Source organism: Ranitomeya variabilis, chromosome 2 (assembly GCF_051348905.1).
Source record: "Ranitomeya variabilis isolate aRanVar5 chromosome 2, aRanVar5.hap1, whole genome shotgun sequence".
Classification (NCBI taxonomy): Eukaryota; Metazoa; Chordata; class Amphibia; order Anura; family Dendrobatidae; genus Ranitomeya; species Ranitomeya variabilis.
Genome location: NC_135233.1, coordinates 899,875,443 through 899,891,324, shown reverse-complemented (window position 1 = coordinate 899,891,324; position 15,882 = coordinate 899,875,443). Strand labels below are relative to the sequence as shown.

Genomic DNA, 15,882 nt, shown 5'->3' with positions numbered 1-15,882 from the left:
TCACTGTGCTCACCAGCAACATGAACAATGGGGCCTGTGGTTGGCTGCAGTGGCAAATTATTTGCATTCTGCATTAGCATATATTTTTCTAATGATGTGCCGTTCTAGTCACCTGACCACTGCAGCCTATTACAGGATGCACAATGGTCCTACTGCTGGTGAGCACAGCAATGTCCTGTTTTTTTAAGCCATACCGCAAAAACGTCAAAATTGCTGTTTTGTCCCATTCCCTTTTTTTTTTAAAGAAAAAGCTAAAGTTTTTGAATACATATTTAAGCCAAAGTCTTATTGTTAAATTACAACATTAAATTACAATATCCATGTCTTTAAGGAGATAAAGCCTAAAACATATGCATAGGATTGACAATAAGTTACTGATCACTCGGTGTCCGACTAATCAGCACCAATAGTCAGAATGGGGAATGGCTGACCACTGATCCATCCATTCTTTATAAGGTTGCCAGAAACAGCCAAGCACAGAGCCCCATAAGAAATGAAGAGAGCACTGCTGCTTCATTCTAATGGGTATAAAAGTTCCCTGTTCTGCTGATCAGTGAAGGGATCAGTGGATGGACCTACGCTGATCATTAACTTATCACCTATCCTGTGGATAGATGATTATTTGTTTTCATCAGACTTCCCCTTTAAGTGAATCTTTTGACTTAAACTTCAAATGCTTGTCCGGCATTATTCATTGTTGCATTGGCAAGTGATATCATCTGATGTTGTCCCATCTATACAAATCTGGTGGGACTCATGAGTGCCAGGTATCAGTCAAATGTTTTATTAGACAGGCTATAGGTTAGTAAATGTACTGGTAATATCATTATTTGAATGCAGAATTTGGGGCCTCACATTTAGTTTTTGCTCAGGGCCCCTCTCAAAACCTGGCCCTGTCTGTGCCTAAAGTACCTGACTGCATATATTCCTCTAATTGCATATATTCATATTAACCACGTTCTTGCATACATTTTTGCTATTGCCCATTGCCCTGCTACAAGTTCCTGATTGCATATTTCTCTGCTTTTAACCATATCCCTGCTGCAAGTTCTGGACTGTATGTACTTCTCTACTTTCCCTGTGCCTGGCTGCCCTCCAGCAGCATCTTGTACTTCAAATTTGTGTGTCTATCTGTAATCCTACATACCCTGCTGTCCTAGTCCTCTCTGATCCACATGCTGTCCTTTTCAACTGCATCATCACCTCCGTTCTGTGCTACTGTTAATTTCTCTCTAATTTAACATTAATATGCACTACATTCAGTTTTGAAATTCAAATTTGCTATGTTGGGCAAATGTATTTTCTGCATAACGCAGGAAGTTTAATTGTGAAGAAATGATGTGGCTAATAGTGAGAAGTTTCCTAGAAGTGTATGCTGCTTGTTTTACTATAATCAAGTTGAAATGAGTTGGAAGTTCAAAGTGAGAAAGCATGATGGGCACAGTTCTGGCATATACAGTATGCAGTGGGTACAAAAAGTATTACGACCACTTTAAATTGTTCACTCTTTGTTTCATTGCAGCCATTTGGTAAATTCAGAAAAGTTATTTTATTCTCATTAATGTACACTCTGCACCCCATCGTGACTGAAAAAAACAGAAATGTAGAAATGATTGCAGATTTATTAAAAAAGAAAAAACAAAATATAACTTGGTCATAAGTATTAAGACACTTTGCTCAGTATTGAGTAGAAGCACCCTTTTGAGCTAGTAAAGCCAAAAGTCTTCTTAGGAATGATGCAACAAGTTTTTTACACATGGATTTGAGGATCCTCTGCCATTTTTCCTTGCAGATCCTCTCCAGTTCCATCAGGTTGGATGGTGAACGTTGGTGGACAGCCATTTTCAGGTCTCTCTAGAGATACTGTTAGGTTTAGGTCAGGGCTCTGGCTGGCCCACTCAAGAATGGTTACAGAGTTGTTCGTAAGCAACTCCTTTGCTATTTTAGTTGTGTGCTTAGGGTCATTGTTTTGTATGAAGGTAAACCTTCAGCCAATTCTGAGCACTCTGGAAGAGGTTTTCATCCAGGATATCTCTGTACTTGGCCACATTCATGTTTCCTTCAATGACAACCAGTCATCCTGTCCCTGCAGATGAAAAATACCCTCAAAGCATGATGCTGCCATCACCATGTTTCGCTGTTGAGATTGTATTGGGCAGGTGATGAGCAGTGCCTGGTTTTCTTTGTTTCACTAGACCAGATAATCTTATTTTTCATAGTCTGGGAGTCTTTCATATGTTTTTTAGCAAACTCTATGCGGGCTTTCATATGTCTTGCACTGAGGAGAGGTTTCCGTCAGGCAACTCTGCTATATAGACTGGTGGAGGGCTGCAGTGATAGTTGACTTTGTGGAACTTTCTCCCATCTCCCTACTGCATCTCTGGAGCTCAGCCACAATGATCTTGGGGTTTTTCTTTACTTTTCTTACCAAGACTCTTCTCCCGCGATTGCTCAGTTTGGCTGGATGGCCAGGTCTAGGAAGACTTCTGGTGGTCCCAAACTTCTTCAATTTAAGGATTATGGAGGCCACTGTGCTCTTAGGAACCTTGAGTACTGAAGAAATTCTTTTGCAACCTTGGCCAGATCTGTGCCTTGCCACAATTCTGTATCTGAGCTCCTTGGCCAGTTCATTTGACCTCATGATTCTCATTTGGTCTGACATGCACTGTGAGCTGTGAGGCCTTATAAAGACAGGTGTGTGCCTTTTTAAATCAAGTCCTATCAGTTTAACTAAACACATCTGGACTTCAATGAAGGAGTAGAAGCATCTCAAGAAGGATCACAGGGAAGTAGACAGCATGTTAGGTAAATGTGAGTATCTGAGCAAAGGGTCTAAATACTTATAACCATGTGATATTTCAGTTTTCCTTTTTTTAAAAATTAGCAAAAATTTCTACATTTCTTTATTTTTCAGTCAAGATGGGGTGCAGAGTGCACATTAATGTGAAAAAAGTAAACTTTTCTTTAATGTACCAAGAGTCCGCAATGAAACAGAGTGAAAAATTTAAAGGGGACTGAATACTTTCTGTAGCCACTGTGTGTGGGAGTATATATATATATATATATATATATATATATATATATATATATATATATACATATATATATATACGGTATGCTCACACACAATTTTCAGTTCAATACATATTTACCCAGACATATGAAGTGATAATAAAAGAACACTGCTGATTCATCTTGTTTATAGCTTGCAGTTTAATGCATATGATAAGTGACCTCCCCTTCATACATTTATTACAAAGGCTCATTGCAGCACATCATTCTGGTCTTACAGTTACAGGAAGGACAGCTACTGCTGAATGATTTGTTGGAGTTGATTTATTTGGCCATGTTTAAAAGCTTTGTATTCTGAAAATGAATAACCTTGATGTAGGTACTTGGTTAAAAAGTACAAATTATTTTTGTATAGAGGCAAAGATTGTATCTTCTACTAAGATGAAAACAAATGGTTAGTCTGGCACTTTGCACTCATTTGTACTAGTCTACTTTATATTACAGGAAATAGCACAGCAAATCATGAATGATATAAGACCAAGAGCATGTCCTGTAGACTAGGAGGCAAAACTGTATCTGAAATAGGATGCAATAAATAAAAACTGTCTTTACTCTTGATATTGTAGGGCAAATATGAAGGAAAAAACATGAATGATTATTCTGCCAGCTAACATGCACTCAAACTGCAGTCTATTTGTCAACCTTTAAATTGTTCTATTTATTACACTTGTCTGTGCAACTAGTGAATTCAACTTTAAGACTTGAAGATTTGCTGCTACTGAAAAAGAGTGCACTAGTTTAAGGAAGTTTGCTTCACTTGAAAAAATATGTGTTATTACAAATGTGCAGTTTTCACGCGTTCACATTATGATTGGAGCTACAGTTTACTTTGTTATTAGCACTGAAAAAAGATAGTAATGAGCAATGCAGAAAAGATTGAAGGGTGCTCCTTGGTGCAATACCTTTGATATCCACTAAGTAATTATAAGGGATAAATAAGGTTACTAGTCTTATAAAATTGTGCATGAAATAGGCACGTGACAGGGACTGAAATCCTCTTGTCTCCGTAGTTGTAGGTACACCAAGTAGACTCTAAGCTGAAATTGCTTGAATTGAATAACTTTGTGCTTAGTTATGCTATATTGGAGAAGCATAGAGGCAGCACTTTTTATAAGTTGATATCGTGTTTGTGAGAATAGTTTTGAAAGTCACCACATGCACTTATCTGACATCCATGGTACATATAGTACAGACCAAAAGTTTGGACACACCTTCTCATTTAAAGATTTTTCTGTATTTTCATGACTGAAAATTTTACATTCACACTGAAGGCATCAAAACTATGAATTAACACATGTGGAATTATATACGTAACAAAAAAGTGTGAAACAACTGAAATTATGTCTTTTATTCTAGGTTCTTCAAAGTAGCCACCTTTTGCTTTGATGACTGCTTTGCACACTCTTGGCATTCTCTTGATGAGCTTCAAGAGGTAGCCACCGGGAATGGTCTTCCAGCAATCTTGAAGGAGTTCCCAGAGATGCTTAGCATTTGTTGGCTCTTTTGCCTTCACTCTGTGGTCCAGCTCACCCCAAACCATCTCGATTGGGTTCAGGTCTGGTGACTGTGGAGGCCAGGTCATCTGGCGTAGCACCCCATAACTCTCCTTCTTGGTCAAATAGACCTTACACAGCCTGGAGGTGTGTTTGGGGTCATAGTCCTACTAAAAAATAAATGATGGTCCAACTAAATGCAAACCGGATGGAATAGCATGCCTCTGCAAGATGCTGTGGTGGCCATGCTTGTTATGTATGCCTTCATTTTTTAAGAAATCCCAGACAGTGTCACCAGCAAAGCACCCCCACACCATCACACCTCCTCCTCCATGCTTCACGGTGGGAACCATGCATGTAGAGTCCATCCGTTCACCTTTTCTGCGTCGCACACAGACATGGTGGTTGGAACCAAAGATCTCAAATTTGGACTCATCAGGCCAAAGCACAGATTTCCACTGGTCTAATGTCCATTCCTTGTGTTCTTTAGCCCAAATAAGTATCTTCTGCTTGTTGCCTGTTTTTAGCAGTGGTTTCCTAGCAGCTATTTTATCATTAAGGCCTGCTGCACAAAGTCTTCTCTAAACAGTTGTTGTAGAGATGTGTCTGCTGCTAAAACTCTGTGTGGCATTGACCTGGTCTCTAATCTGAACTGCGATTTCTGAGGCTGGTGACTCGGATAAACTTATCCTCAGAAGCAGAGGTGACTCTTGGTCTTCCTTTCCTGGGACGGTCCTCATGTGAGCCAGTTTCTTTTTAGTGCTTGATGGTTTTTGCCACTGCATTTGGGGACACTTTCAAAGTTTTCCCAATTTTTCGGACTGACTGACCTTCATTTCTTAAAATTCTGATGGCCACTCGTTTTTCTTTACTTCGATGCTTTTTTCTTGCCATAATACAAATTCTAACAGTCTATTCAGTAGGACTATCAGCTGTGTATCCACGAGACTTCTGCACAACACAACTGATGGTCCCAACACCATTTATAAGGAAAGAAATCCCACTTATTATACCTGACAAGGCACACCTGTGAAGTGAAAACCATTTCCGGTGACTACCTCTTGAAGCTCATCAAGAGAATGCCAAGAGTGTGCAAAGCAGTCATCAAAGCAAAAGATGGCTACTTTGAAGAACCTAGAACATGACATAATTTCAGTTTCACACTTTTTTGTTAAGTATATAATTCCACATGTGTTCATTCATAGTTTTGATGCCTTCAGTGTGAATGTACAATTTTCATAGTCATGAAAATACAGAAAAATCTTTAAATGAAAACGTGTGTCCAAACTTTTGGCCTGTACTGTATATACTTCGGATGTCAAGAAAAGGGGTTAAAGATGTTATAACTTAAGGAACTTGACTTGTTAACTAATAATAATTTTCTAGTACATTATGTGATAGAAACATTTTAAGAGGTTATCTTTAAGAAAAAAAAATGCATGTTCAAATATAGGGCAACTGAACATGAAGTGGAAACACTTTCTGGCTAATGTATTTGATATAGGGCTACTTCCAGGAATTTAGATCAAGTGTGTTCAGTTTATTAAAATTTACTCCTGTTTAAAGTTACCTGGTACTTTTATGTAAGTGATGGAAATGTAAATTCCTAATTAATAAAGTACTGAGCGGCGCCAAGTATTATAGGGTTATTACTCCTGCTGCGAATATAACAATCACCACCAATGATTGTAAAAAACAAGAATCAGTCTAAAAAGGATATTAAATATCCATATTCGCGCTAATAAAAACCCTGAGAGCGGAAAATTAAATCAATCAGTGCACAAGATGCAAAAACAATAAGTTCATATCTTGTAAACATATCCCCCCATCTGGGTGAGTTATGACTGGCCTAATACTGGGTAAAGTAGCTACAGAGTGATCTGAATGTCATTAAAAGTCTTACCCAGAGAAGACGTTCATATCAGTGGAGGGGCTGCTTGACTGAAGGCTGCAATCACCAGCAACGGCAGGTACTGTTGTGCTGAAAGCTGTAGTCACCGATTCTGTTCACATGTGGCAGCTGCCCCGGCCGGTGGCAGTGTGACACTTAGCTGAGCTAACACATGCAGCGGCGTGCACTCGTGCAGGCAGGCCGGTATCCTCCTAGGGCCCTGAGGAAGGAGACAGACGTCTCTGAAACGCGTCGGCTTTTTTGGTCCCTACCGCCATCCGTATTGCACCTCTAGTCACGTGAGTGGTCACGTTACACACACCAGCACGCAGGTCTTTTCCCAGCGCCGCTCTCACTCTGCGCACCTAGGAGGATACCGGCCTGCCTGCACGAGTGCACGCCGCTGCATGTGTTAGCTCAGCTAAGCGTCACGCTGCCACCGGCCGGGGCAGCTGCCGCATGTGAACAGAATCAGTGACTACAGCTTTCAGCACAACAGTACCAGCCGTTGCTGGGGATTGCAGCCTTCAGTCAAGCAGCCCCTCCACTGATATGAACGTCTTCTCTGGGTAAGACTTTAATGACATTCAGATCACTCTGTAGCTACTTTACCCAGTATTAGGCCAGTCATAACTCACCCAGATGGGGGGATATGTTTACAAGATATGAACTTATTGTTTTTGCATCTTGTGCACTGATTGATTTAATTTTCCGCTCTCAGGGTTTTTATTGGCGCGAATACGGATATTTAATATCCTTTTTAGACAAATTCCTAATTAAACAGATTCCAGAGATACAAGAAATGGGGACACTAGTTCACAAGTCTTGCAGTTTAATCCTCCTACAGGTCAGTCTTTGACAGTGAAAAGATATCCAGCACTCCATGACTGAACTAAAATCTTCAAATTTATTTAATAAACATAAATCTACATAGGACAACTCAGACAGAAAAGCCAGCTTGTTTCAGCTATAAGATCATGACTAAAGGCCCCGTCTCACACAGCGACGCTGCAGCGATACAGACAATGATGCTGATCGCTGCAGCATCGCTGTGTGGTCGCTGTGTGGTCGCTGGGGAGCTGTCACACAGACAGCTCTCTCCAGCGACCAACGATCAGGGGAACGACTTCGGCATCATTGAAACTGTCTTCAACGATGCCGAAGTCCCCCTGCAGCACCCGGGTAACCAGGGTAAACATCGGGTTGCTAAGCGCAGGGCCGCGCTTAGTAACCCGATGTTTACCCTGGTTACCAGCATAAATGTAAAAAAAAACAAACAGTACATACTCACCATCTGTTGCCCGTCAGGTCCCTTGGCGTCTGCTTCCTGCTCTGACTGAGCCGCCGTACAGTGAGAGCAGAGCGCAGCGGTGACGTCACTGCTGTGCTCTCACTTTACGGCGGCAGTCAGAGCAGGAAGCAGACGCCAAGGGACCTGACGGGCAACAGATGGTGAGTATGTACTGTTTGTTTTTTTTTACATTTACGCTGGTAACCAGGGTAAACATCGGGTTACTAAGCGCGGCCCTGCGCTTAGTAACCCGATGTTTACCCTGGTTGCCAGTGAAGACATCGCTGGATTGGTGTCACACACACCGATTCAGCGATGTCAGCGGGACCTCAATGACCAAAAAAAGGTCCAGGCCATTCTGACACGACCAGCGATCTCGCAGCAGGGGCCTGATCGCTGGTACGTGTCACACATAGCGAGATCGCTACTGAGGTCGCTGTTGCGTCACAAAACTTGTGACTCAGCAGCGATCTCGCTAGCGATCTCGCTATGTGAGACGGGGCCTTAAGACCTTCTCGTTGAAACACATTGATTTTGCCAAGTGACTTGTCCTGTTTACAGGGTGGCTATTTATATGGCACATTAATATATGGGAGGGGGAAAACTTTTCAAGATGGGTGGTGATCATGGAGGCCATTTTTAAGTCGGACATTTTGGATCTATATAAATGGCCCACTCTGTTGATTTAGGTCCCTTAAATAAACTTGAAGATATTTATTTATATTAGTCCATTCACGTTGTGAGATATCATTTCACAGTTCAAAGAGATACTTATAGAACCACTTCTATATCTAACTGCATTTCAGTACCATATGTGAAAAGCAAATGTGCAATTTTTGAAGTTTTTTAACTCTGCATCAAACTCTATAAAACTGCGCAGAAACAATCAATCCAAGGTTCCATTAATTTATTAACATTTAGTATTTATAATTGCTAATTTATCATTATTAAATGTTGTAAAAATTAAAAATGAATCTATAAATAAGTGTAAAAGATAATGTGCAAGGTTATTGCCTACAAACGTATGAATCCCTGTACAACTACTGTGCTCATTAATCATTAGTTACACTAATGCTGACATTATGGAAAGTGAATGCTAAGTTGGACAGTTCCGCTGTATATGGTGATGGAACGCTCAAGGTATTTTCTTACACTTAGTTTTCACCTAGGGGGATAATAAGCCATATTTTAAATACTAGTTAGACAGCACACTGAGGGTTACATTCTACTGCATGTCTCCTTCAGGGAAAGAACTTACAAATTACTTTATTAAGCATAACATCTTTAAAGTTTACTGAATATAGCCCAAAGAAACATTTATAGAAGTAGCAGATTTGTGACACCTCTTTCTAACTTCTATGTAAGCCACTCTTTATCTCACAGCTAGATAAGCTATAAATGTAGTGAAAATGCTGGAGCTAGTAGTTATGCATCCCATGATGCAGATCACACAAGTAGTTTGCTTAGGGCCAATCTCATTAATAGACATTTCTTCTATTTTGCAATCTTATGTAACCATGCTTCAGGTAATTAGGTCAGCAGAATCTGCTGGTGTCTCCAGCATATCATTTAAAGATTAGTCAATGCTTTCCGTGTTTAATAGAGAGACTGAAACATGTTCTTTTAAAAAACAATGCAGAAAAGCAAGACAACATGACACTTTATTGCTCACTTAACATCTATGTGGTATGTTGGATATGCTGAATCTATCTTACACTTATTTTACAATATTTTATGTGATTTATTAATATATGAAAGATTTATAATAAGACAAACAGGTAAATAATATTATGAGTGGGTCTGTCATCAGAGCACACGGCTTTATTTTGGATCCTTTAAAAGAAAAAACAGGACATGCTGCCGGACCTCCTAACTTCCCCATCCAACTACTGGTCAGAGTGCCAGGGTCAGAGTAAATATACCTTTAAAGGGAGTCTGTAGGCAGAATTTAAATCCCCAAACTAATAATATGTGCATTTAGCTCTTTCAAAAACAAGTCCAGCAATACCTTTACATGGCCAGTCTGTTCTTCTGTTGCCGAGAAATCAGCATTTGATATGCAAGTGAGGCTGTAGATCTGAAGCCTCTGCCACTTCAGCTCTATTCCCCTCCCAGTGCTGCCTCCTCCTGCTCAATTGATGACTCATTTGCCTAAAGTTACATAGTATATTGACTAAAGTCAAGCAGGAGGAGGCAGTGCTGAGCTGGGAATAAAGCCAGAGTGACGGAGGCTTCACATCTACAGCCTCATTTGCATATCAATTGAAAATCTGATTTCATAGTAATAGAAAAATAGAATGACTAGGTAAAGATGTTATTGGACTAGTGTTTGAAAGAGATATATGCACATATAAATAGTTTGAGGTATGATTTTTTTCTGACAGATTCCCTTTCAATATCATACAGATAATGAAAGCACAATAGTTGAATATATTGTTGACTTAAGATATACAAATAAATCGGTAAAAAGTATGCATTAGTCTAAATCAGTAATATGTTTATGGCTAATCCTGCTTAAAATGTACATACTCTTTTTTTCCCTCCTTACCTTTATTTAAGTTTTTGCAAAGTATTAAAATTTGCAGGACCCATCTTAGAAGATCCAAGGACTTTGCCATTACATACTTTATTCTCCTGGACATACTTAGGGTCAAATTTAGTGCTATGTCAAACCAGCTATTAACTGTGTTTTTATTTATTTGGAAAAATGGACTTCATTGTTTAGGGATACAATATATTTATTACTTTTATGCATATCCTATTTCCTGCCTTATTAAAACTGAAGGCATTTTAACCCATAAATAAAGTTATTTAATATGAAACAGCATGCTAACATAATTTATAGGTGTTATCCTTTTACAATGTTTCCACTTTGTTATCGGTGTAAATTCAACAATTTTATCACTGGATGTGCTGCGCCATGTAATTCAAAACACATAAAAATGTTCTCTTCTCATATTTCCTGAACAGCAACTATACATTTCTGTTACAAAATCTGCATAAATCAAATTTCTTCAGAGGAATAGTGTTATTTGTACATCTGAAAATTCTGACACAATAAATTTTGAATTATAATGGCATTACTAATCCATTAATCTTAGAAATATTGTGTAATTGTTAATACTGTCATCTGATTTTAGGTGATGATGTTCCTACAAATTTAATTGAAATGGCAAAACAATTAAGAGAAACTGCACAACTGTTCCAATCTAATGAAATGAGGCCAGCAAACGACCCCAAAGAAAGGAACCCCATAAGGGTCAGAATGTTAAATGATATTTTACAAAATATGGAAAAGAACTTCCTGACTAGTTCCTCTACTCCTGGATTTTTCAGGTAATAAACATAACACAACGTTTTAAGGGAATTAATGTAATAATCAAAATCGAGTAATAGTCAAAATCGACTGGTAAACTTTGGCCCCTCATTATGTCATTGGGAAGTGTAAAAAAACTCAGCAAGCACTTTTATTTTGCCTGCCCTTTAGTACTGTTGTAATGTGCATCTATGACAGCTACTATAATTCAACTACATCATTACCTCCTAAAGAAGTACTCCCATCAAAATATGTATCCTTTCAATATATTGCACTCATTGCATTACAAAGCATTGGGAACTTAGCAATTGCTTATTTTGCCTTTCTATCCAGTTAATTCTTCTCTCTTCCATTAGGTCTATGACATCACATGATTAAAAACTGACTAGCTTTATTCTTCTGAGCTCTATGTAGAAACAGAAGGTCAATTTTCCCTGTATGAGTCATAAATCTCTGCAAAAGTCCCTGGCAGAAGGGAGCTGGGACCAACTGGTTCATGAGTTGAAGAGGAGAATGATAAATGCATGGACAAGAGACTTCCTGTTTCTACCTAGAAAAGAGAAGAATTAACTGGGTTGAAAGGCAAAATGAACAATTGTAAGTACACTGCGGTGTATAATATGATGATCGCAATATAAAAAGGGGATAAAAACTTTGATGTGATTGATTCTATAAGGACAGGGCCTAATTTGTAGGCTACATATATTTTTTAGTAAGAAACAAATGCAAATAGTGGTGCTGCCTAAGAGGGAAGGACTAACTGCAAAATAGGACCACAACTACAGTAGTCTACAGTAGTCTCAAAAAATAGAAGGTATAAAAAATATATTATTATTTGCTCACTTCCAGAGAAGAAAAGAAAGGTTGAAGACATGAGTCAACAGGAAACAGATGAATCCACAAAACCAGTGTTATCACTAAGATGGTTTATAGATTCACAATACACAATTTGCTTAGTCAGTTTAGCAGATAAGCTCACTCAGGGTGTACCATTCAATCAAGTTGGTGAAGGTTAAGCATCCAAAAAATGTCCAATGGATAATGATATATAGAGATTTACCTCATATGCATCATATAGACGTTATTCTGTGCTGTTCTTTAGATCTCCATCCACTCTCCCAGTACCTTCCGTTTCATCCAATTGATGTTTGAAGAAAGCTGGTGAGTCAGGGTGCTAAAGTCGGAGCACTGTCCCTGCCAGTGACAGATGCTTCATCTAATTTTTCCAGTACTACTCGTGCGTGTGAGCACTGTAGATCAGACCATTGTCACAAGAAACACTTCCTCATTCATTAAATTGTTAATAAAAAAATCTCCGCAGCTCCATCACAATTCATCATGGTCCCACAATGTTCAGAGATTCTGTACAGCGATCTGTGAATCGTTGTTTAGAGAATGACGCTTCATTGGTCACTCCTAGTCATGTCTCCCACTCAATGACATTAGTAACTCAGTGCATGGGACATAACAAGGAGTGACCTATAAAGGTTTGGTATCTGAACAACACTCCATAGGTTGCAGTATAGATTCAAGGTTGCTGGCTCCCTCCAGACCCAGCATTACAAAGCTAAAATTAACCCCATAAATCATTACCCTTATTGCCATTGCACCAGAGCAATCCTGAAGAGCCGAGGTAAAGTGCCAGATTTGGTGCATCTAATGGATGTGCCAATTCTGAGGAAGCTATAGGTTGGTATTTTCAGAGTTTGAAGATTTAGATAGCCATTGACCTTCCCAGCCTATTAATATCAGCTCACAATTGTCTGCTTTACCTTTGCTGGTAATCAAATCATTTTTTTATGGTCTTTCTCATTTTTCGCAGTACACTAATCTGTATTATATGCCATTGGGAGCCAGCCCTTCAAATGTTTTTTTTATGGGATGTTTTTTTCCATTATGGGGCTAAGAACTGGCAACTAGTTGCTAACAAACTCCCTATTGTGCCCTGTAACTTTCTTTGACCTTTTTCAAAATATTTTATGGACATCATAGACACCCTTGCCAAAAATTGGACTGGCTGTAGCAGCACAGAACACGTTAACCCTGGTGATCTAGTGGCGGAGAATGAAGAGACATAATAATGATCAATCATACTGAAATCAAGCAAATGAATAAAGGATGTGAATCCACCTATGAAAGAAAATATCAAAAGGGAGGGGCGAACAGAGGTTCATAGATATGAATCCAGAATCTGTCCGACGAGATATGTTGGTCCCTAGCAACAGCAGGGGACAAGGATATAAATAATAGTATAATATAATAGTATTTCAATATTTTATATTGGAGAGATATACGCTAGGTCATAAGAGGATGGTCCAAAGATAGGAAAAATGGAAAAAATAAGAAAAAACTGGAAGAATATATGTACATCTCATTTTTATGACATTTCCCCCTGGGGGAGTAACATTTGTTTTGGTTTCAAATTAGTAACGGGCATCATAAAAACACCCTTGCACAAAAATTGATTGACTTTTGCATCACGGAATGCATTCACCCTGGTGTTCAAGTGGCAGAGAGAGAGAAGACATTGATGAAGGCCTCATTAAAAACTAGGCCCAATGTAAAGGAGCAAGTCTCCTAGACTTGTAATGCCCAAACACGAAGTGCATGGGCTGACAAACATTTCCCCATGGGAGATACATTTTTTCAAAATATTTTATGGGCATCATAGGCACCCTTGCCAAAAATTGGACTGTCTGTAGCAGCACAGAACACGTTAACCATGGTGATCTAGTGGCGGAGAATGAGGAGACACAATAATGATCAATCATACTGAAATCAAACAAATGAATATAGGATGTGAACCCACCTATGAAAGGAAATGACAAAAGGGATGGGCGAACACAGGTTCATAGATATGAAGCTAGAATCTGAGATATGTTGGTCCCTAGCAACAGATCAGAGACAGAGATATAAATAAATTAAAATATAATATAATAGTATTTCAATATTTTTATATTGGAGAGGTATACGCTAGGTACTAAGAGGATGGTCCAGAGATAGGAAAAATTGTAAATATAAGAATAAATGGGAAGAATATGCATACATCTCATTTTTATGACATTTCACTCTGGGGGAGTAACATTTATTTTGGTTTCAAATTAGTAACGGGCATCATAAAAACAACCTTGCACAAAAAGTGACTGACTATAGCATCACAAAATATGTTCACCCCAGTGTTCTAGTGGTGAAGAATGAAGGGACTGATGAAGGCTGCATTAAATACTAGGCCTGATATAAAGGAGAGGGTCTCCTAGACTTGTAATGCCCATATACGAACTGCATGGGCTGACAAACATTTCCCCATGGGGGGTATATTTTTTCAAAATATTTTATGGGCATCATAGACACTCTTGTCAAAAACTGGACTGGCTGTAGCAGCACAGAACACAGAAAGAACATAGCGAAAGGGAGGGGCGAACAGAGATTCATAGATATGAAGCCAGAATGTGTCCCAACAAGATATGTTGGTCCCAAGCAACAGCTCAGAGACAGGGATTTAATTAAAAATATAATATAATAATATTTCAATATTTTTATATTGGAGAGGTATACACTAGTTACTAAGAGGAAGGTCCAGAGATAGGAAAAATGGAAAATATAGGAAAAAAAGGAAAGAATATATGTACATCTCATTTATATGACATTTCCCCTGGGGGAGTAACATTTGTTTTGGTTTCAAATTAGTAACAGGCATCGTAAATACACCCTTACACAAAAATTTAGTGATTTTTGCATCACGGAATATATTCACCCTGGTTTTCTAGTGGTTGTGGATGATGACGATGAGGATAAGAAGGAGGATAACATCAAACAGACCAAATAAGGAAGCGTATACTCATGTGAGGTTGTGAAGAGGTGCATGAGAATACACCTCCACAAAAAAGACAAAATATTTGAGGTTATGTTTTGCTGTTTTCATTCGGTGGTATACAGAAGTCTTGCCCAATCCAGCCCTTGTTCATTTTTATGAGTCTGCCTGTCAGCACTTTTAGTTGACAGGCGGATGCGCTTATCTGTTGTAATTCCACAAGTGGCACTAAAAACCCCGCTCTGACAGAACACTAGCAGCAGGGCAGGCCAGGACCTCCAACGCGTAGAGAACCAGTTCATGTTATGTGTCCAGCTTGGATCCCAAATAATTATAAGGCATAGAGGAATCCCAGAGGACGTTTGTACGATCTGCAAGGTACTCCCTCAGCATCTTCCCAAACATTGCACTTCTTGTGACAGCACCCCTTGCCACTGTGCTGCCACGATGGGAGGGTCTGAAGAAAACTGTCCCAGAACTTTGCCATTGTTCCCCTACCTGAGTTGGATTGTAGTTCTGTCTCTCTTGCTTGGACTCCTTGGTTGTACAACAAATTCTGACATCTGCTGCCAGCGTTATCAGATTGGAATTTTTTAAGTTATTCCGATACAAAGGCCCTCTGGTATTGCAACATTTTAGTACACATGTCTGCCTCTGGAAGAAGAGATTGAATGTTCTCCTTGTAGCATGGGTCTGGAAGTATCACCAACCAGTAATGAGTATTACTGAAAATTGTAATAATGCGAGGGTCACGTCAAATGTAGCGCAAAATAAAGTCAGCCATGCATGTCAGACTTCTAACAGGCAAGACTTCCGTGTCCTCACCAACAGGACAACGGACCATGCTTTTCTCCTCCTCCTCTCTGTTCTCAGGCCATCCCCGCTGAACGGTATGACAGCTGTGCTTGTAGAACCATCTAAAGCGCATGAAAGTAGCTCCTGTTCTTCCTCCTCCTCCCCTGCCCCATTGTCTACCAATTCACAGTGATGAAATGAGCCTGGCTGAAT

The 15,882-nt window shown here is 39.3% G+C and overlaps 1 protein-coding gene across 1 annotated transcript in view; it reads left to right on the top strand.

Moving 5' to 3' along the window:
• Positions 1 to 15,882, top strand: part of NAALADL2 (N-acetylated alpha-linked acidic dipeptidase like 2) — a 1,269,517-nt gene that overhangs the window by 1,224,280 nt on the left and 29,355 nt on the right. Inside the window, exon 13 of the mRNA XM_077290507.1 lies at positions 10,888 to 11,083. Coding sequence (XP_077146622.1) covers positions 10,888 to 11,083 — 196 coding nt within the window. The remainder of the gene's footprint in view (positions 1 to 10,887; positions 11,084 to 15,882) is intronic.